This window comes from Uloborus diversus, chromosome 4 (genome assembly GCF_026930045.1).
Source record: "Uloborus diversus isolate 005 chromosome 4, Udiv.v.3.1, whole genome shotgun sequence".
Taxonomy (NCBI): Eukaryota; Metazoa; Arthropoda; class Arachnida; order Araneae; family Uloboridae; genus Uloborus; species Uloborus diversus.
Genome location: NC_072734.1, coordinates 160,699,880 through 160,723,439, shown reverse-complemented (window position 1 = coordinate 160,723,439; position 23,560 = coordinate 160,699,880). Strand labels below are relative to the sequence as shown.

Genomic DNA, 23,560 nt, shown 5'->3' with positions numbered 1-23,560 from the left:
CTCCTATGCGGCTTCAGTTTGTTTCAAATAGTTAGATTAAATGAAAAACTAACAGAATATAATAATTTATGATTTATTTCTATTCGCTTTATTTTAACCACAAAAAAGTAAGTGGTTCAAACATTTTTCCTTGCTTAATTTAAGTCATTCTGTATACAACTAATGCGTTTTCTATTGCTACAATATTTTGATCATGGCTTGAAGTAGTTTAAAACTTCGTTTACGAACTAAAGTCACAGTGAAGCAACTTGGAAATTTATATATAGTCCAAAACTTTATTCCAGTGCTATATAAAACTGAAGTCAAAATAACATGATTTTTCGTACATTATTACATACTGAGTAAATCCAGAATATTTACATACATCACTCGAAATGGAATAGTCACCATTATAAATATCAAGGAGTTGACATGCAGTTGACGTTGAAATGACCTTTAACTGGAGCTGCTGGAAAACGCTTGATTTTAACTTTTAAATCCAGACGAGATTTAATCTAGTGACTCAACTAGACTAATCTAAAGCCCTGAATCGTGTAATAAGTAGCGACACGTCCGGCATCCTGGGGCTAAACGATGCTTTCTTCCTATGTCTGCTTTGGTGACCTTCCGCGTTTTTCTCCTTGATATTTTTTTAACTCCATGTTAATCTACAATCAAGAAGAAAACACGCTACTTCATTATAGCAGACACAGGAAGTAATTGGTATTTAACCCCAAGATGGCGGACGTGCCGTTACTAGGAAGGCTTTAGACTAATCAACACAGATGAAGTAAAAGCAATTTTGTCTAGAACTCCTTCTACAGTTGGAAATCGCGAATACTCGACGTTCTTTGATATCATGCAAAAAGCTCAAAACCGGGAGCTTCGCCGCTCTTTTTCACTGTTTAAGTTCAGACAACAATTTAAGTTTCCTATATTTCTGTCAATGACTATTGCTTGTGTTGAAACTCCAATTCATATATGGCGTAGGATCACTGTACTGTCCCATATCTGCTTGGAACAAAATGGTATTGATATGATGTTCCACAATGTGTCTTGTAATTGGATTGTACCGTCTCAACTTCTTTAGAACCAGTTCTGCGAACACCTCGCACTCGCTTCGTTCTACATTTGCTTTCATTTTAATATTAGAATCTCCATTTGCGATCGAAGGTTCTGGGTCAGAAGTCCTACTTCTTTTCAATTTGGAAGTTGCAATGGTAGAAGAACGCGTCAGTTGAGAAGACTCGTCTCTGCTTCCATCGCCATGCTGAGGAGGTAAGTCCAAGCGATCTGCTGCTGAAGAGGTGGATGCTTCTGTAACTGCTGGACTTGCAGGGTTCAGGCAGATTTGAATGGAGCCGTCTTCATCACTTTCATGATCAGACTGCAAAAATAAAGAAATAATGCTAGGTTTAAAAGTATGCTTTGTTTTGTGGAAAATAAGAAATAAATTGGAGGACCTGGTTAAGACATGGGCACATGGGGCTCAAAAATTTCGGGCGCACCAAATCTGTTGTTAAGTTTTTCAAATTGGAGTTATTTCACAACGCAAAATGGTAAATAATAAATCAGACTGCAAAAATAAAGAAACAATGATAGGTTCAACAAATGGAGAAGTAATGCTTTGTTTTGTAGAAAATCTATATATATATATAAATGAATGTTTGTCTGTATGTCATCCATGAACTCAAAAACTACCCGGCAGATTTGGCTGAAACTTTCACCGTTTGTTATTTTTGGTACTGGGAATGTTTATAGACCAGTTCGAAAAAAATCCGATCGATAGTTCCTTTTTTATTCCAATTTAAGTCACAATCCATTAGATAAATACGTATAAAATTATCGGCTGCAGAAATTAATTCGCGTGAAAGATCTCATTGATATGAAGTTAGCTGTTGCCATTTTTCTTGAGTTTGAACAAATAAATTCTTTCTTTATTGTTTTATGGCTTTTCATGCAACGGGGGGATTTAAAACTTTTTCTATTTGATATTTTTAGCGATTGATTGATCTTGCAAACTGCGTGAGTACAAAATTTGAGTATAGTCACGGCTTCACTTGATACCTGGACCGATTATTATGAAAATTGCTATTTATATGTATTTTTCCACGGAGAAGGTGCATAATATGCTCGTTGAAGCCACTCGCCACCAGGTGGCACTGCAGAGTAGCAACTTCTGCCCCGTTCAACCGATTGTCATGAAAATCAGTATAATGATGTATTTTTTTGTTGGCGTAGCAACGCGCGTCAGGTACAGCTAGTAAGAAATAAATTGGAGTGCCTGGTTAAGGCATGGGCACATGGATGGGGCTCAAAAATTTGGGGCGCATCCAATCTGTTGTTAAAGTTTTTCAAATTGGAGTTATTTCACAATGGAAAATGGTAAATAATAAATGTGGAAAAAAAATTCTACTTAAAAATTTTAATCTTTTTTGCAAATTCCAAAGTCAATCCTAACTCAGCTCTAAATTTATACTATTAGATTGTATTTAAAAGTTATATCATAGAAATGTTTGATATTTTCTGCCTATTGCAGGCCAGTCAAAATTTTTGAGATCTTACATTATAATAAAAATGTATTATATGAATTGCTTCCAATTGAATACAGGTACCATTGTAATATAAGATTTTGCCAAATCTAGCCTATCTTAGTGTAAATCTTAGTGTTAGGTGCAAGCTTCAAAGCATTTTATTACTTCTCTATATAAGATATGCGGGTGGAGGGAGGGGGGATGACACCAAATAACGTGTCCAGTGTCCTCAAAACTCATAGTCGGGTCTTGAATTGGACTCAGCACTATTTTCTTACATTTTGTACTTTAGAAAAAGAAAAACGGTGAGGTTAAAAACTTACAGACACTTAACAGTTTAAAAGCCAAATTTAATGATCACATAATGTAACTTTGAAATGCCTTCGTCACCTAAAATTTGCATCTTATCTCGAACAGGACACCAAACCTTAATAATTAGGATAACAATACGTAGTGTCAAGCATTCATAAGAACGATATAGAAGTAACTTTCTTGATTGGTCACAATACACTAGTTTTATTTCTTCGTATATATGTTGACATATTGTTGGATGCTAATAATTTCAAGTGTATGCAGCAAACGACCTGAGAGGTTGGCACAAACTTTTTGCGTGAAAATCGACTCACATTATCGATAGGTTACAAAGTAAACAGCTATAGCAAAAATTGCTAACATGTGTCCTACATTATTTACTGTAACTGCTGATTCCTTCAAGGGCCCACTTTGTAGATGGAGTAGTAGTTTGGATGTCACTAAACTAGATTAAAATTAAAAAAATATGTAGCTAAAAAAAATGTAAGGACACTATCTTAAATATGTTTAAACTTTTGAATGTCATTTTTTTTTTTTTTTTGAAAAAACAGTACCTTCGAAACTTATTCAAGAGTGCACGTAATTATTTTTAAAATGAGCCGTCATGCAACTCTGTAGCTTCCATAGAACTTGAGTTAATGGGCGTCTCCAGAAGGAGGGCAATGGAGGGCAGCTTCCCCCCTCTTTCCATCCAAAATAAAAGCATTTAAAATGAAACCACAAAAAAAAAAAAAAAAAAAGCCTTTGAATTGACGGTTGCTTCAATTTCTACAGAAGCAACTGTCGTACATTATCTTTTTACTAGAAAGTCGCCCGTCAAGGTATGGCGGGTGAAAATTGCTTCTACTCGAACGAAGCAATTGCCTGTTTGGTGATATTTAGACAGTTGAAATTGTAGCCCTAACTCCAGTAGGTAGCGTTCATTGTTGACCCTTCTTTTGTTTCTTCATTCTTCTGAAATGACACAGCCTCACCAGGAAAAAAGTTAAGTTACGGATCGAGTTCAGCCTTGTCACAGAAAAAAGGCGAAAGATTAGCAGAAGTTTGAAGGGAAACCAGAGCATTGTCACAATGGGGTCGTTTCCAAAATTTTAAAAGTATTTTTTTTCTGAAAGAACATGCTTAAAAACATAGGATCTAACCATTTTTTAAATAATTTGTTTAAGTTTAATATTTTAAAAAAATTACTTAAATCGTTGCGCTTTCATTGTTTACATTTCTTGCCGATGACATCACTAATGATGAAATGCCATTCTGTGTTGCCATTCACAGAGCAAAATATTTAATTCGTATCTTTACTCACGTGTATAGGCAACGATAGAGTTGATAGCAAGCGTAGAGTGCAATTTTAATTCGCTTCTTGATTATCATAACGTGGAAACGCAGTACAAAATACGCCAAAGAGCATCATTTGTGACGTCATCAAGACCACGCCTTGTTTGCAAAATTGGACATTTTAAAAAAATAATTAAAAAATAACTGTTGGGAAAATGAAAAAAATTTTCTGGGTCCATATTATTATTATTATTTTTTTTTTTTTTGCTTATTCTATCAATTTCAGTGACTAAAAGTAGTACTTTTGACTGAAGGAAACAACCCCATTCGCAACCCTAATAAACTATAGGGGGCACTGCAGTCAGTCTAATGGCGGACGAAAAAGGTAAAACAAACAAATGCCGTAACTTATAACTTGCATCTACGCTTCGTGAACGGCAGTAATTTTTCATCGTGTTTGTGGGAAGCATTCTTTTCTATTCTCCTGAAATTACATTACACCACAAACTGTCTGAAGCCTGTAATTTAACCCAAAGAAAACACGTGGAATGGAATGTTTTAACTTTTTTCTTTAGTATTGTTCACCACCGCAAGGTAGTGTATTCGAGCTGTGGAGTTGCGAATAAAGATTTTCCCTGCATGTTAAACGTTACCAAAAAATATTATCAATTTATCATGCCGTGGCGCGAGTTTCATTGTTGAAACTCGCGGGTTACTCGATCATTGGCTATTATTTATGTATTTATATTGGCTATTACTTATATTACATCTGCTTTGGGAACCCATTGAAAAGTTAGAATTATTGGTGTTTAGTTAGGTTAATAAATACTACTATAATTCTGCTATAATTACATTGCTTCTAAAATCTTGACAGGGAAGGGGCAACAGACCAGTTCGGACCTGAAGAGCGGAACCTGAACTTAATTTTTTGGGAGGACGGAAACTCTCAATTTGAAGAATGGAACTCCAAATTGTTGCCAAATGATGATAATTTTACAAAAAAAAAAAAAAACATATATATATGTAGATAGATATATATATATAAAATCACATTAACAGAACCTTTAAATATAAACTGTCGCGCAAATCTATTGTTTATCGCCAAACTCGCCAAGCGACCGCGTTACCGTAACCCAGCCGATTAGTGAGCGAAGCAAACTCCGATCGATTAGTGATCCGATCAAAGAAAAAAAAGTCATTTGATGAAAACGAATCTCGCCACCCCTCTGGTGAAAAGAAATAATTTTCTTTAACTAAAATGCGTAAACGCCAAATAAAAACCTAAAAACAATTCTTTACAATTCAAAATATTTCGCTAAAAAAAACCAAAAAAAAAAGTAAATAAATAAATAAATAAATAAAATAAATTACATGAACAGTAGTTTTGACACCGTAAAATAACCCCGCAACTCTATTGTTTATCGGCAAACTCGCCAAGCTACCGCGCTACAGTAATTAGTGATCGAAGCGAACTCCAGTCGATAAGCGATCCAATCTTTCAAACAAAAACTTCGACTGCTTCCACATTTAAACGAAAATTTGGGAGTTTTGGAAGTTGCCTGTCTGAAGTTGCACAGAAATATTCTTCATAAATTTCTTCACTTTTTTGTTCTTTTAAGTCCCCCCCCCCCCTTTTTCCTTCATGTCCTTAACAAGGGCCATCGGATTTTCTATTCACTATGTTTCTGTATAAACGGTATGAAGGAACTTTTCAGAGGCTGAAGGAATCAATTTTTATTGATACCCCCCCTCCTCCCTACCCCCTACGTATCATTTCTTGGGGCGATTGGCACTGAAGACTGATCAGCAGCAGTTCCTATCGGGTTTCCCTCCTCATAACTTTTTGATACGGGGCAGCTACTGAAGAAAGTGTTCACACACATACACACATGGAGCGTCTTATCTCCTTTCCAACAATGGTTGACTCGATTTCAGCCTACTTAAAATATGAAAACTTGTCAAAATTCTTACCTTTCAAACCTCCAGTGCAAGTTGGACATTACTCGAAATCAACAAAATCCCTGGAAAGGCATTTAAAAATTTTAACCAAAATTTTAAATGCGGTTTTTGATTTAATTTTCATTCATCTGAGGCATTATCATTTGTATTACTTCTAAAATATGTATTCAATTGTGCGAAATAACTGTAGTCTACAGTTCTACAGTAAGTAGAATAATCTGTTGCTCTAATTCTAGCAATTATCGGAATTATCTCGAATGATTTATACATTAAAGCAAATACACAGGATTAATACACGAAAAATAAACATTTAACTCTAATTTTTACAGGGATCATACTCATTTTTAAGTGAAAATTAAGGACATTTTAAGTACCAAAACAATTTTAAGGACTCATCGGAAATGATTACATAACTTTAGGTCAATATTTCAAAGTTTTCCGGGGGGGGGGGGGAGGGCAAAGTACTTGTGATACATACTATATAGTATACACGTACACAAATGCATAATATTGTTTCCAAACGAGCTGATGTGTGCATCACACGACTTCCTTTTACTCCAATTTAATGTCATTTCCCCATTATTCGCAATTTTAATGTGATTCAATTTTTGTTCTCTAAATATCACCAACAGTGGCCAAATTCAAATCAGATTTTATAAAAATCGCCAAATTTATCGCCAAGTTGGCGATAAAACTTAGCGACTAAAAGACTGGCGATATATCGCCAAGTGTCCGCCAAATTATAAATAACACCACTTGAGTTTACATCGAAATTAACAATGATTTCCCCCCAAAAAGGGGCAAAAGACCCCTTTAGAAACGCCTGAATGCAACCAAAAGAGGATGTGCACAACTAGACCCCACTAGGAGTCTACGTACCAAATTTCAACTTTCTAAGACATATCGTTCTTGAGTTATGCGACATACATACGCATATACGCACATACATACATACGTACATACAGACGTCACGAGAAAACTCGTTGTAACTAACTCCGGAATCGTCAAAATGGATATTTCGCGTGTTGTTACGTTCTTAGGCACTTATCCACGTGTGGTCGAGTCGAAAAAAAACTCAACATTCATTCGGGGGTGAGCAAAATGGAAATTAAGGTCGATTTTTGAGTGAAAATTTTTTCGCGAATACAAAAGGAAGTAAAAACAGGGAGAGGCGCAAATGACTGGAATGTCCCATAATCCGTGAAAATTTTTTTAAAATTTCATACATCACAGGGATGAGAGTAGTCAGAGAGCAAAAAGGAGGAAATAAAAAAAAAAGAGTTCTAAAAATCAAACAGAAAAGAGATGAGATAGATCAAAATAGCCACTAGTCCATGACATTCTAAAATTCACCAAAAATGGCTAATTGACCAGTTTCAAAGATAATACGAAATTTTTTCCCTATTGAGCAATCACGATTCACGATTGCTTATTGTTCTCATTTGACCGTCTTTGGTGTCCGTGCCTTTTTCAACCCCCACCGTCACCTGCAGGTGCGACTCGGTCTCCCGGTAGCCGCTCCTGGTCGCTGCCGTCCTACACACATGCACGCTCGTATATATACGCAATCACACACATACACACATACTCACAGGTCTACGCACACACAAAAGCCTACACATACACAACTAATACACACGTCTCCGTTCAAGATGAGAGGTAGACTTGGAGGGACAGGAGCCTTATCTAGAAACAAGTGAGTAGGGTAGTAAACCAATGGGTAGGGTCCTGTTGCAATTCGTGATTGCGAAAAACATAATTTGAATTCAAAATTTCAGAATTCAAATTAATTTTTCCTTTTTAATTATGCTTGAAATAATTCAATAGTAATTAAAACAATACATGACACATATTGCTCTTAAAGCATAGCATTTATGTAGAAAATTAGTTGTATATTAAAGCATTATTTTTTAGCATTTTAAAGCATACATTATTGGAGTTAGAGGCAAATTAAAGGAAAAGAACTAAAACCTCTTTTCTTCAATATATTTAAACTATGGTTTTGTTATTATTGCTTTTCATTTGTTATTGTTACTAAAGTCTCATTTTGTACAAATTTGCTATATTGCACCATTTCTCGCAAGTTTGTTTATTTCTATACGAATTTAGATTTTGAAAGAGAGGCAGCAATTTCTAACTCCCAAGTCCTCGAATAAAGGGGTAGATGAAGCTAGAGTTCAATCTTGGCTGCAGCACTCAGTAATATCAAGTTTTTATATTCTTTAGAGAAAAATGTCTTTTCTTACTTCCTTTTACAAAAAAGGAAGTATTGTATTGCAAAAAAAATTTCACTCAAAAATCGACCTTAATTTCCATTTTGCTCACCTCCGAATGAATGTTGAATTTTTTTTTCGACTCGTCCACACGTGGAAAAGTGCCAAAGAACGTATAGACACGCGAAATATTCATTTTGACGATTCCCGAGTTGATTACACAAGTTTTCTCGTGACGTTTGTATGTACGTATGTATGTCGCATAACTCAAAAAGGTAAATCCTAGAAAGTTGAAATTTGGTACGTAGACTCCTAGCGGGGTCTAGGTGTGCACCTCCCCTTTTGATTGCATTCGGGTGTTTCTAAAGGGGTCTTTTGCCCCTTTTTGGGGGGAAATCATTGTTAATTTCGATGTAAACTCAAGTGGTGTTATAATTTGGCGGACACTTGGCGATATACCGCCATTTTGGTCGCCAAGTTTTGTCACCAACTTGGCGACAAATTTGGAGATTTTTTTTATATTTTTTTAGTCTGGTTTCAATTTAGCCACTGTTGGTGATATTTAGAGAGAAAACTATTGAATCACATTAAAATTGCCAATAATGGGAAAATGACATTAAATTGGAGTAAAAGGAAGTCATGTGACGCACATATCAGCTCGTTTAACTAAAAACATATGAATTTAAGGTTTGAAAATGAGAATGTCAATTTTAAAATTAGGTTTGTTTGTGAAGTAAAAATTAACAGCAGAGTAAAAAATCTAAGTTTTCCTTTTGTGGTAGAACGTACTTTCACACAGCAAGAATTGAAAATAAATATATAATTGATTATCCTTTTTCCTCGCATTGAAACTCATAATTTGGTTTGAAAAACACCCATAATACTATTTCAGGATCAAAAAAAAAAAAAAAAAACCTTGAAGTTGCTTCATTTAATCATGAAATTCCAAAACATTTTACAGGTTTTAAAGCATAACCTAAACTTTTCTTAAATGCACGAAAAAAAAAAAAAAAAAAAAACATGACAAGTTTTAATACAATTTGTATTGAAACTTGTCATGGTTATTTAATCCGAGACTGTGGGAGTTGGACCACATTCCTTTGCATTTTTTCTAAAATAAATTTAAGAAATAAAAATATTATTGAAATAATCAATAAAATAAGCAGATATAAAGTAGCATATGGTAAAAAACCTTTCAACATTTAAAATAACTGAAATATTTGCAGGATGCAAAAAGATTGAAATAATCACGTGTTCGACGTCGTTAGCATGTCTCCCAAACATACGTTTTCGGCAGATATCCCGAAGAATGAAGATCTGAAGGGTAAAATAGAACAAATAAGAAAACAAGGACTGAACTTGATATAATTTTCAAAAAATTAAGGAAATTTTCAGAAAATTAAGGGTTTTCTAAGAGTTCTTTTAAGGAAGTACGAACCCTGTAAAATTTACTGCCCATTTTTACTTTTTTTTTTTTTTTTTTTTTTGAGTTATGAGTCTCTTTTACCGGAGGTTCGACTTTTTCAGGCATGGAAAATAGTGAAAAATAAATTTATATTACCTCAAAATATTCTTCGACTTCAGCAATATTGAAGCTCTCTTCTTCAGTGGATTGAATTGACAGTGGCTCCTCTTCGAGAAGTGTAAATTTAAGCAAATTGAAGTACCAAAGTTTCGGGACGTATACTTCACTGGGATGATCCACCAACTGTGAAGCTTTAACTTTCCTTATTTCTTTCCGGAATGCGTTTCGCAAAGAATTAATTTTGAGTCTGACGAAATTTATATCCGCGTTTGGACATTCGGTTGAACACAACTTCACAAGTATTTTGTAGGCTTTTTCTTTCACTGGTTTGTTCAAGTAGTCCGGAGATTTAGGATTCCACAAACAAGGATAACTGTAATATGTTTTAATAAATTTTTTAACGAGATTAACACTCAGTGGTTCTCTTGTTGTAGGGCCAGACATTCCTGGAAATGTTGCTTCCGTGTAAAAGAAAAGAAATCTGTTGAAGAGAGACGAATTTTTGTGTGTATACCATTAACGAGTCATACAAGACTGTCCCAAATTGGAATGACGAGAAACGTTCTCCTGAATGCTCGAATTCCAGCGGTCCAACAGAACAGAGCGAAGAACTCGTCGCTTGTCCCGTCCCGTGTTGTACTTCAACCGATTCCCCACTGAGACCCAGTCCCCCATACCCCGGGGGTGAGATTTTCTAACATCACAGATGGGCGGAGGGAAGGACTGGGGGGAAAAGATTGCAGAGTTTTCTTGTGAGGAACCCAAATCCGATCCTCGCATCCCTCTTGCGTATGGGGTAAATGGACTGCTCCGGTTTGGGGACAGGCTGAGGCTGCTGAAGTAACCATTAAAAGTTCTTTGGTTGGTTCACTGACTCCCTGATATTTTCTCCCTCTTGCTCTCTTTTTTTGCAAGGGGGGGGTCCTAGGGGGATCATGGCGCAGGCTGCGCCACTGAAATTTTTTAGGGAGGTGTTTTGTGGGGTATTTCTCACTGTGGGGGCTATTTAGCTGTAGTTAACGAGATTTCTATTTGCATAATCGGCTAGTTGGACGCGCCGAACTTGTAAAATGGGTCAAAACATTTTTTTTCCCTTCTACCGAAAAAAAATAATAAAATTGGTAGCGATTGTCTGAAAAATTAAGTTTTTTATGAAAAATTTAGTCGTCGCATTCGATGATTCTATTTCGCTATTTTCGGCAGAAAGCATATTCGGATCATAGCATTTTGTCGCAAAAGATGCAGTTTTTAAAATGTAAGAATGACGAAAGTAGCAACAGACAGTGAAGGTTGTCTGGTTGTCGCATTTACAAGCACGGGGATATGTTAACCGATCGTGTAAAATTGAACTCTACGTTCGAGAAGGCGGGGCGAAGTACCATCTCGTGGAAAACGGACAATACATTTGGATGACAGAACTATACATACCGGCCGGCAGAATATTTAAGTTTAAGATGGTTTGCAAACTATGTAACGTGAAATATTTCGTGACTCGTGAGAAAAGCATCCACATTTGATTATAAGTTCAGTGCACATGAATAATATATCCACAGGTTTTCTTTCTAAGCCACAAAGTACCGAACATTTCATAACTGAACTTGCAATATCTTTATCTTTACTAATAATAAAGCGGAAAGTCCCTCTGTCTGTCAGGATCTTTGTCTGTTGGATCTCTGTCTTTCAGGATCTCTCTATGACGCGCATAGCGCCTAGACCGTTCGGCCGATTTTCATGAAATTTGGCACAAAGTTAGTCTGTAGCATGGGGGTGTGCACCACGAAGCGATTTTTCGAAAATTCGATGTGGTTCTTTTTCTATTCCAATTTTAAGAACAAAATTCTCATAAGATGGACGAGTAAATTACGAAATTATCATTACGTGGAACCGTAACATGGGCACAAGTCAATTGGCGAGAAAATTCACCATACATTATTTATAAATATACAGGCGAACCAAAAGACCTTTTAATTTTCTATTACGGGCAAAGCCGTGCGGGTACCACTAGTCATAAAATATTTTCAGACAAATAATTGAATTCATGGAATTAATTTTTGGACTAACTATTGGCATTTAGAGTTCCTAATTCACTTAATTGCTAGGACAAAAACATTTCGTGACTAGTAGCACAATCAAAAAGATTTTTCGTGGTGTGGGGAGGGGGCGCAACATTGAAGGGGGAAAAAATGACCTGATAGAAGGGGGGGGGGATTTTCCGGGGTAATCCCCCCAGAAAAATTTTAAAATTTATTATAGTTTAAAAACTCAATTTTAGGCTTTCTTTGCTGATGCTTGGGGAAAAAATTTACAGAGGTCTCGGTGGAAATTTCTAAAAATTGAAGCCTTAAAAACGCAATTATAGGCCATATTTATTGACTTTAGGGTCAGAGACTGTCCCAGATCGATTCTTTTGTTTAAAAAAAGGGTTAAAATCAATCCCCTGCAAATTCCCAAAATTGAAGTTTCAAAAACATCTGCCACATGGTACTCAAAATATGGATTTTTCAATTTTACGTTAAATTTTTAATTTTAAATAGATAGTTTTTTTATTATTATTCATTCGCAAATGTTTGATTTGAAAATGTGTTCGCTAATAATTTTTGAACTTTATATATTTTTTAAATGTACATGTAATTTTTCAAAAGGTAAATTGAAAAAAAATAATTTTTTTGTTGAAAATTATAAATTTTAGGCCTTCTGCTGGACACCTAAATATATTTTTAAATTTGGATGAATAATTTTGTGGTACATGTAAGGCTATAGGGGCAACGTTTTATCAACACGACATTTCGAACTTTCAAAAAAAAAAAAAAAATATTCGGGCAAGGCTGGTTTACACTTTCAGACGCAAGTCGGCGCGGGTTGCCGTTGTTTAAATTATATAAACTTTTTTCACAATTGTTTTGACCTAAATGGAAAAATATAAGAGTGTGCGATTTAAAAAAATCAACCTTTGTTTTTTATTTTATTTTATTTTTAATTTATTTATTTTTTTTTGGGGGGGGGGGGGACGGACACAATCTAGTTCCCATATTTACACCTATGCCCGTTTTTACACCTTTTCCTTCTTCTCTATTATGTGCTGTGTAATCCCGATTTAACGATTGTCAAGGAACTGGAAAAGTTATCGTTAAATCAAGGATATCGTTAAATCGAGGAGCATAGACATTCAATGCAGTCAAATCCGGACCAGTGAAATGTATCATCAAATTGAGGAAATCGTTAAATCTGGTATCGTTAAATCGAAGTTATACTGTATATATCTATACATAAATGTTATCAAATTATTCCATGAATTTGAAAATATACAATAGACTCTTAGTAGTAATTCTGACTAACTGAAAATAATCTTACTGTGTTAGAGACTTCATTGTTGCTGGAGTCATGCACCTCTGTTTCCCAACATCTTTGAACAAAAGAATCTGAAAATAATAAAAGGAGAGGTTTAAGTCGACCGTAAGTCATCGAAGTTCTGAAAGCATAAGTGAATACATAAAAACAATACATTATTAAAAATGCTATTATTTTCTGCTTTATCTGGTTGTTGAAGACTCAGCTTAGGTTAAACTTTTATTAGTGCTCAGGGACTCCCCGATGAGAGGTCACTTTGACCTCCCAAAAAATTTCTTCATTCGGTGAATTTTGTCTGACGTTCGGCGAATTTGGAAAAAAAAAAAAAATTTTTTTTGATTACGAGAAAAAGTATACCTGATGTCTCTTTAAAGTAGGCAAAAATTCAAATTCATATTTTATCATTTGGTAAGTCGGTAAAATTCGGAATTTCAGTCAAATTCCCCCCTCTAACAAATTTAAGTTTGGTTATTATTTTTAGTTATTATTTATTGTATTATTATTATTATTATTGTTAAAGTAGAAAATCCCCCGTCAAGGAATGACGGCTAAAAATTGCTTCTACATTTGAACGAAGCAGTTGTCTGTTTGGTGATATACAGAAAAAATTGATAGTTGAAATTTTAACCCTAACTCCAGCAGTGGTTGGAAAAACTACCTTTTTTTGTAGCAAACTACAACTACTTTATTACAAATGTAGTTAACTACGACTACAACTACTTTTTTTTAATGTAGCGACTACAAACTACTTTTGAAAAGTAATCGCTACTTCGCTACTTAAAAATAAATAAATAAATAAATAAATAAAAAGTAAATAAAAAGCATACACACACACTGTTTGAGGATTGAACGGAAAAAATTTGAAAAGTTGCTCAGATTAATAAATTAGCTCATTTGAACATGGAATATTACTTAGAATTGGGTTGTTTCCTGTAGTCAAAAGTAGTTCTTTTTGTCACTGAAGTTGATAGAATAAGCAAAAAAAAAAAAAAAAAAACCATGGACCCAGAAAATACTTTCATTTTCCCAACAGTTAGTTTTTAATTAATTTTTCAAAATGTCCGATTTTTCAAACAAGGCGTGGTCTTGATGACGTCACAAATGATGCTCTTTGGCGCATTTTGTACCGCGTTTCCACGTTATGATAATCGAGAAGCGAATTAAAATTGCGCTCTACGCGTTCCTTGCTATCAACCCTATCGTTGCCAATACACGTGAGTAAAGATGCGAATTAAATATTTTGTTCTGTGAATGGCAACACCGAATGGCATTTCATCATTTGTGATGTCATCGGCAGAAACATAAAAATAAAAGCGCACCGATTTAAGTAATTTTTAAAAAATATTAAACTTAAACAAATTATTTAAAAAAAAGGTCCGATCCTATGTTTTTAAGCAAGCTCTTTCAGAAAAAAAAAAAAAAAACTTTTACAATTTTAAAAACAACCCGATTAACATTTCTTTCTATTTTTCTTTTTAAAACCATTTTTACGAATATTCACTGCAAGAAAGGATTTAAAAGTTTTTGAAAAATGTAAATAGAAGCAGTCCTAATTTGATTTAAATTTTACATCGGCATATATATATATACATAAAATTGATTAGATGAAGGAAACATCTTTCAATCAGAGGAGAAAAACTTTTAATTTTCTATATAGGAATTAATTGCTAGGGGTCTGGATCTGTACACTATCCCCTTTCTTACGCTATTGATAAAATGCTTTTTTTTTTTTTTTTTTGAGCAATCACGATTGCTTATTGTTCTCATTTGACTGTTTTGAATTCCTATCATTTTATTTTCCCACCAGCACAGCACCCTCTGCCAGCACCACCGCCGCGTCGACCGGCCTCACGATGCTGCTCCTCTTGCGAAAACCGTCTCCAGGTTGCGTCCATATCCTACACACACGCGCATACACACACACTCATGCCCGCTCACAGACACAAACACCACACACATACACACACTCATTCCTCCTCACAGACACAAACACATATGCCTACATGCACACACACACGCGCGTACGCACACAGCACTGCATACACAACACGCACACACATGCACACATACACACACACACGCACCCACACACATGCGCCTACACAAACACACACATATGCGCCTACACAAATACACACGCGCATTCATACACACACACGCTCGTGATTGCGAAAAACATAATTTGAATTCAAGATGCCAAAAATTCAAATTAATATTTTTGTATTTTTTTAAACTTAATTTAAAAGTAGTTTCCAGAAATCGCTACAAACTACTTTTTTTTTGTATCGAACTACTCGCTACTCTACTTTTTGTTTAAGTGATGAATTACGCTACATAGCAAACTAAAACATTGTAGCTACTACAGTAGCGTCGCTATATGTAGCGCGCTACTTACGATCACTGCTCCAGCAACACCACATTAGAGTCTCTAGTGTGGTGTTGAGTAGATAGCGATCATTGTCAGGGGTTCCCACCCCCTAAGGACAAGGGCGCAGATATTGAGGGGGGACCCCCCTCAATATCGCGGAGACCAATCCCCAAAAGCAAGAGCAACCTCCCCCAAAAGTGAGAAAAATATCCCTCAAAACACCCCCTCTAAAAATTTCAATGCCGCAGTCAGGGCCATGACCCCCCCCCCCCTTCCCCGGTAGGCATCCCTGTCATTGTTGACCAGTTTTTCCTTTCTAAATACTCCTTAAATTACAGTCTTACCAGTAAAACAATTAAGTTACCGAATCTATTTTAGCCTCGTCAAAATAAAGCATTTCTTTGCATGTCAAAACATTACCAAAAAATATTATCAATATTCTACCTTGCGGTGATTAACAATACTAAAGAAAAAGGTAAAACATTCCACTCCACGTGTTTTCTTAGGGGTAAATTACAGGCTTCAGATGGTTTATGATGTAATGTAATTTCAGAAGAATAGAAAAGAAAGCTTCCTACAAACACGATGAAAAAATTACTGTCATTCACTAAGCGTCAAAGCAAGTTAAAAGTTACGGCGTGTGTTTGTTTTACCTTTTTCATCCGCCATTAGACCAGTGGCTGCAGTGCCCCTATAGTTTATTGGAGTTGCAAATTATATATTCTTACTATTAACATTATTTGTGAAATTAAAATTGATATGATTGAAATCACATTTTGTTTACATTGAAAGAGATAAGAGACCGTGATCAAGGGAAAGGATATAGAGGTGAACCCTTCCCTTTGGGAAAAAAAAAAAGTAAATTTTAATTCAAGTTAAATATTGAGTAAAAATAAAAATGTACCCGACACGGACCTGGTTGATCTGTGAAAAAGATTTTGTATCCTATTTTATCTCCTGAAAGAAATAAACAAATGATAATAAACCTAGGTATAGCAGTAGAAAGGAAAACGGATGATTTGGCATTGTATTATCGGTCCTTATCTTATCGTTTTGTTTCGCAGAAGATGCAGTCTGCTGCCAAAAACAACCTGCAAGAGCAGTATTTATATGTTTATTATTATTATTATTATTATTATTTTTTTTTTTTTTTTGACCAATGCCCCCACTGCTAATATGCTACAATACCGATACCCTGCGGTAGGGGCGCAGCAAGATGGGTTTGTGCGGAAAAGTCAACATCAGAATCCTTTGTTTTACACACATTGCCAATCCTGCTATGGTAATTTAACTTATAATCATGGTACAGGTGAGGTCTATTATGAGTTCTCCCCCTCTCCCCCCCCCCCCCCAAAAAAAAGCTAAATTCAGGCTGCGCTAGTATACGTGTATACATTTGTAAAAAAACTTGATGTAGCTATTAATAGCGTTTCAAAACTTAAAATTCTAGTCCAGGTTATATTCTATAACACGTTTTCTCAAAAGAAACGAATTTGTAAAAACTTTCGTTGGTTTGAACAGGTATTTAAAAATCTTCTTAGCACAACTTTTTTTTTTTCTTTAAGGGATGGGGGGGGGGGGACAAAATGCACATTGTGCAAGGGGTGGAGAACATGTTGGGGAAAACAATATGGAGGAGGCCCCGAAAGAATTATTTGTGACAGGTCACTAAATTTCTGTGCATGCCTCTACACATATAAAGACATTTTATGAATAAGGGAGAGAAATTTTCGGCTCGTTATAATCCCAAGTACATATAATGCCCCCAACATTAGTTACCCTGTCATTCGTATCGATTACCGTACTATAACTAACATAACATGAACACAACCGTCGTCTCAAGAAATAACTTTTTATAAATGTGGATGTCGTAAAATCGCAAATCCTTTTAGTAGCTTTGTTTTGAATTTCGATTTGACTAATTTCTGTAGCAACTACGGCGATTCCGTAGCAGTTGAAGGGCTGCCTACATATATAGGGACTCCCCTTTTGACTTCGAACGTACAATAATGTGTTTCTAAAAACAAAGGTAAATTTTCCTCCTGCTACGTTGACACCCGAATATCTTTGAATGACATATTGAAAGTAAATAAAAATTTGAAGGCTTACCATTTCCATATTCTACAATTTTGCAATTGAGACTTTCAGACAATGTTGGCGATTCATCGCTAGGTTGGAATGCAATCAGTTCTTGGATTTTCTTATAAAACCTCCATTGAGAAACTTCACCAGATGTTTCAACTTTGACCTTTTCTTCCCTGAAATTATAAAAATTAATTTTCAGTGGAACTCCAATCTCCAACTATCCAAACTCCAAATTGCTTTCAGAATTTCAAGAAAAAAAAATAATAATAAGTCGAAAACGTACTGAATTCGAAAAAAAAAAAAATAATGATTGTGTCTACGCGCGTTATTGATATTACCCTTCTCTTCGCAAAGTCAGACAAACAGCTTATTTTGACCGCGATCACCAAGATGCTCAGCAATCAATAACTTACAGTTTCATTTAAAGTATGGTCAGGGCCGATCCTGGGGTGTCGGCTGCCCGTGTGCAAAGACCTAATGTGCCGCCCCTCAAGAGTAATTTGCATATTTTGACTAATCTTTAACGTCCATATAAATCTTTCTTCAAATTTCTATATCAAGTTCTAATTAAAAAAAAAAAAAAAAGAAAACAGAAGAATGATGAACTTATAAGAAGGAAGAAAAGTTTTATAATAAGAAACTCCTTAAGTACAATTTACATCTTTTAAGAAAGTAATAGATGCCAAAATTTACTAGTCGTAAAAACGCATTTTATAGTCTGTCTTCGGTGACATCAGAGGAAGGATGGAGGAGGGGGGGGGGGGGTTGCTCCGAGAGAAGATTACCGAAATTTGCGTATGAAAAATAGTTTTAGTTCATCTTTGGTTGTGTTCGGTTGCAAGGACAAAAGAGTCGGGTATATTCAAGGTGCATGGAGAAATTTTCAAAATTGACGTCGAATATCGCAATTTTAGGAACTTTTTCGAGACTTCAGGGGAAAGCAATATTGGAGCTCTTTCCTAAAATTCTTTCAAAATTGAAATCAACTCGAAGCTATTTTTGGTGAGCGTAGCTTAGGAAGGGTCGCGCTCTTCCCTAAAATTTTCCGAAACTGAAGTTTTAAACACGCAATTTTGGGTTACCTTTGACGTTGCTAGAGGGAGGGAAATTCAATCATCTTCTATCGAAAATTTTCGAAATTGAAGTTTAAAACGCAAATTTAGGCTTTCTTTGCTTACGGTAGGGGATTTGGCGACCTTTCTCCGGGTGTTTCTCGGCACTATTGTTTCAAAAACCCATTGTTGACTTTATTTGAAAACGATAGGAATAACGTGAAAATGTTCTGAACCGAAATATTTTTCGGAACTAAAATCCATTATGGGTTATTTTTGGGAAGGAAGGGTTTTGGCGCTCCCAAGGTCCCAAGCGGATATTTCTAAAATCGCAATTATATATTATCTTTGGTGACGTTAAGGAAACTGGGAAGCTTCGGTGGATCTTTCGGATATTTTTCGATATTAATATCTAAAAAATACAACTATTGACTTTTGTCCACCTCACCTCGACCATTGATGGGTATGCATTAGCGCCGTAAAAAGTTACATAAACTAGGCAGTTTTAATCCGGAATTTCTTAGAAATTGAAGTCCCAAAATACTATTTCAGGCATTATTTAAGAACGATGAGACTAAGAGCGGGCGGGGGACTCAGTGTGCCCTGACAAACTGTTTTTTTGAAACTGAAGTTAATTTCAGGCTAGTTTAGGCAGGAAGGGTTCTGTGGCTCCACGGAACCGTCTAAAAACGAAATTTTGAGGTGTATAGTGATAGGGTTGGAGAAAAGGGGAATCCGGGATCCTTCTCAGAAAATTCTTGAAACTGATGTATGAAAAAAGGAATTTTAGTTCGTTACGTTACAATACGTTAAGTGAGAGGGGGTGGGATTAGAGGCCTCTCTAAAGACGTTAATTGAGACTGACTTTGGTAGTAATGTTTGGGAATGGATTTCGGGGCAATCCATCGCAAAAATTTCAAAAAAGAAATCCAAAAAATGTCATTAAGCAATTTTTGATGACATTAGGAAAAACTGTCCTCTGAAAACACATTTTGGATTTTAGAGTCAACATTTGCAGGCTATGTGTGATTAAGTTAAGGTGGAAGAGGTGAATTAGAGACTTAATTGGGTCCTTAAGATCGGTGGTTCAACCAGCGAAAGTTTCCGAAATTTAAATCCTAGAAACGCAACGTCAAGCCTTCTTTAGTGTCGTCAAGGAGGTCATGGCGTCCTTTTGGATTTTCGTTTTGGAGTTACATTTAAATTTGCTTTCCGGTGAAAGAGCCCTTTCCTCCCACCAGATCAGAAACTGGGCTGTTCATTCGGGATCTTAATTAGGAAAAATTACCGTAAAGGGGGAGAATTACAAAATGTTAGTTCGTCATTCAAATATGTTTGACTCCCCTCTTTCTCTCCACGCATCCATGATTATTGAACACAGAATTTGTTGTTTGAAATGCTTTCGAGAGTATCTAATCAGTATAGCTTCTCTTTTTCTTTACAAAAAAAATGTCTTCATTGTTTAGGTCTATAAAAGTTTGGGGGGGGGGGGGGAACATTAGTGGCCGTCCTTGGTGCTCCTTTTTGAAGGCACCCTTTCATGCTTCAGGAGGGGTGCCATTTCCCTCATTTCTCCTCCCCTGTATCCGTGCCTGATTAACGGTTCTGTCATAAATTTTTCAACCAAATGAAGCATGTGTGTAAAGAGTAAATATTGATGGACAATGAACCAACAAAATGTCCCCTAACATTCTATTTTTCTTAAACTATACTATGCTGTCGGGAAATCGAAACTTACGTACTTTGATAATTGAACATTCAAAATTCAGCATATTTATTCGATTTATTATAAGTTATCTTTTGAGAAATTCTTGATGAATTTTGCTTGATTATAAGAACTATATGATGCGGCCCGCGGCTGCCCGTTCTTTGGCCACCCTTGTGCGATGCACACCCTGCACACCTGCTAGGATCGGCCCTGAGTATGGTACGCACAACGTACATAATGTTTTAATGTACAACACTTACAAGTAAGCTCAGCCTGCAAGGTCGCACTTTTCTATTTGATAAATTAAAAAGTCTTTTATTTGAAAAATGCAGTAAAACCTGTGAAGTTGACCACCTGTTTAAGTTGACCACCTGTCTAAGTTGACCGCTTTTTTCAGGCACGGAATTAGCTCTTCTTATCATATAAATCAACCTCTGTAAGTTGACCACTAAAGTATTGCAACACAAGCGGTCAATTTACACAGGTTTCACTGCAGTTTTTTTTTTTTTTTTTTTTTTTCTTTTTTCCTTTCATTTGCCACGTTTCTACAAATATACATTAATAAATTAGAGAAGACAACCTTTTCAGAAAAATTCAAATATCCGAAGTTTTGACTATCTGCAGGGCCGATCCTAGCAGGTGTGCAGGGTGTGCACCGCACAAGGGCGGCCAAAGCAAGGGGCGGCCGCGGACCGCATCACATATAGTTCTTATAATCAAGCAAAATTCCTCAAGAATTTCTCACAAGATAACTTATAATAAGTCGAATAAATATGCTGAATTTTAAATGTTCAATTATCAAAGTAAGTGTCGATTTCCCGACAGCATAGCATAGTTTAAGAAAAATAAAATGCTAGGGAACATTTTGTTGGTTCATTGTCCATTAATATCTACTCTTTACACACATGCTTCATTTGGTGCAAAATTTGAGACAGAACCGGTAATCAGGCATGAATACAGGGGAGGAGAAATGAGGGAAATGCCAGCCCCCCTCCTGAAGCATGAAAGGGTGCCTGCTAAAAAGAGCACCGAGAGCGTTTAATGTTTACCCCACAAACTTTTATAGACCTAAACAATGCAGACATCTTTTATTTATAAAAAAAAAAAAAAAAAAAAAAAAAAAAAAGAAGCTATACTGATTAGATACTCTCGCAAGCATTTCAAATAACAAATTCTGTGTTCAACAATCGTCGATGCGTGAAGAGAGAGTGGAAAATTGCGTCTCCCCTGAGAGTCAAACATATTTGAATGGCGAACTAAAAGTTTGTAATTTTCCCCCTTAACGGCAATTTTTTCTAATTAAGATCCCGAATGAACTACCCGGTTTCTTATCAGGTAGGAGGACAGGGCTCTGGCCCCGGGAAGCAAATTTAAATGTAACTCCAAAACGAAGATCCAAAAGGATGCCATGACCCTCCTTGACGAGACTAAAGAAGGCTTAAAATTGCGTTTTTAGGACTTAAAACTCGCAAAATTTTGCTGGTTGAACCACCAAACTTAAGGACCCAATTAAGTCTCTGATTCACCCCTTCCACCTTAACTTAATCAAACATAGCCTAAAAATGTTGGCTCTAAAATCCAAAATGTGTTTTCAAAGGACAGCTTTTCCTAATGTCATCAAAAATTGCTTAATGACATTTTTCGGATTTCTTTTTCGAAATTTTTTTGATGGAGGGCCCCGAAATCCACTCCCAAACATTACTACCAAAGAGTCTCAATTAGCGTCTTTAGAGAGGCCTCTAATCCCACCCCCTCTCACTTAACGTATTGAAAAACAAACTAAAATTGCGTGTTTCAAACATCAGTTTCAAGAACTTTCGGAGAAGGACCCCGGATCCCCCTTTTCTCCAACTCAATCACTATATACCTCAAAATTTCGTTTTTAGACGGTTCCGTGGAGCCACAGAACCCTTTCCGCCTAAACTAGCCTGAAATTGATTTCAGTTTCAAAAAACAGTTCGTGAGGACATACTGAACCCCCGCCCGCTCTTAGTCTCATCGTTTTCAAACAATGCCTAAAATACGATTTTGGGACTTCAATGTCTAAGAAATTCCGGATTAGAACTGCCTGGCTTGTGTAACTCTTCACACCTTTCTTCCCAAAAATAGCCCATAATGGATTTTAGTTCCGAAAAATATTTCGGTTCAGAACATTTTTAACGTCACCCCTATCGTTTTCAAATACAGCCGAAAATGGATTTTTGAAGCAATAGTGCCCAAAAACTCCCGGAGGAAGGCCGCCAGATCCCCTACCGTAAGCAAAGACAGCCTAAATTTGCGTTTTAAACTTCAATTTCGAAAACTTTCGATGGGAGATGATTGAATCTCCCTCCCTCTAGTAACGTCAACAAAGGTAACTCAAAATTGCGTGTTTGAAACTTCAGTTTCGGAAAATTTTCGAGAAGAGCGCCGATCCTTCCTTAGCTACTCTCACCAAAAATTGCTTCAAATTGATTTCAATTTTGAAAGAATTTTAGGAAAGAACTCCAACATTACTTTCCCCTGAAGTCTCGAAAAACTTCCTAAAATTGCAATATTTGACGTCAATTTTGAAAATTTCTATGCACCTTGAATATACCCGACTCTTTTGTCCTTACAACTGAACACAACCAAAGATGAACTAAAACTATTTTTCATACGCCAATTTCGATAATCTTCTCGGAGCAATCCCCCCTCCTCCGTCCTTCCTCTGATGTCACCCAAGACAGACTATAAAATGCGTTTTTACGACTAGTAAATTTTGGCATCTATTACTTTCTTCAAAGATAAAAATTGTACCTAAGGAGTTTCTTACTATAAAACTTTTCTTCCTTCTTATACGTAAGTTCATCATTCTTCTGTTTGTTTGTTTTAATTAGAACTTGGTATAGAAATTTGAAGAAAGATTTATATGGACGTTAAAGATTAGTCAAAATATGCAAATTACTCTTGAGGGGCGGCACATTAGGGCTTTGCACGCGGGTGGCCGACACCCTAGGATCGGCCCTGACTATCTGAATGGGGTCCGATCTCAATTCATTCGGACAATAGGAGTTCTGACGATTTGGCAAAATTTGGAGTTTCACTCTACAAAACTATCATCATTTGGCAAAATTTGGAGTTCCATTCGGCAAATTGAGAAAATCTGTCTTCCCAAAAATTTAAGTATCATTAATTTGTGATAAATACCATTTCACCTGGTAAAAACTTAGAAAAGACTGTT

At 35.9% G+C, this 23,560-nt stretch overlaps 1 protein-coding gene across 1 annotated transcript in view; it reads right to left on the bottom strand.

Annotated features, from left to right (window-relative positions):
* Positions 1-276: 276 nt before the first annotated feature.
* Positions 277-23,560, bottom strand: part of LOC129220957 (uncharacterized) — a 24,269-nt gene continuing 985 nt past the window's right edge. The window contains exons 2-4 of the mRNA XM_054855391.1: positions 17,623-17,771; positions 13,149-13,216; positions 277-1,366 (exon numbers count right to left, since the gene is read on the bottom strand). Coding sequence (XP_054711366.1) covers positions 923-1,366; positions 13,149-13,216; positions 17,623-17,771 — 661 coding nt within the window. The 3' untranslated portion in view covers positions 277-922. The remainder of the gene's footprint in view (positions 1,367-13,148; positions 13,217-17,622; positions 17,772-23,560) is intronic.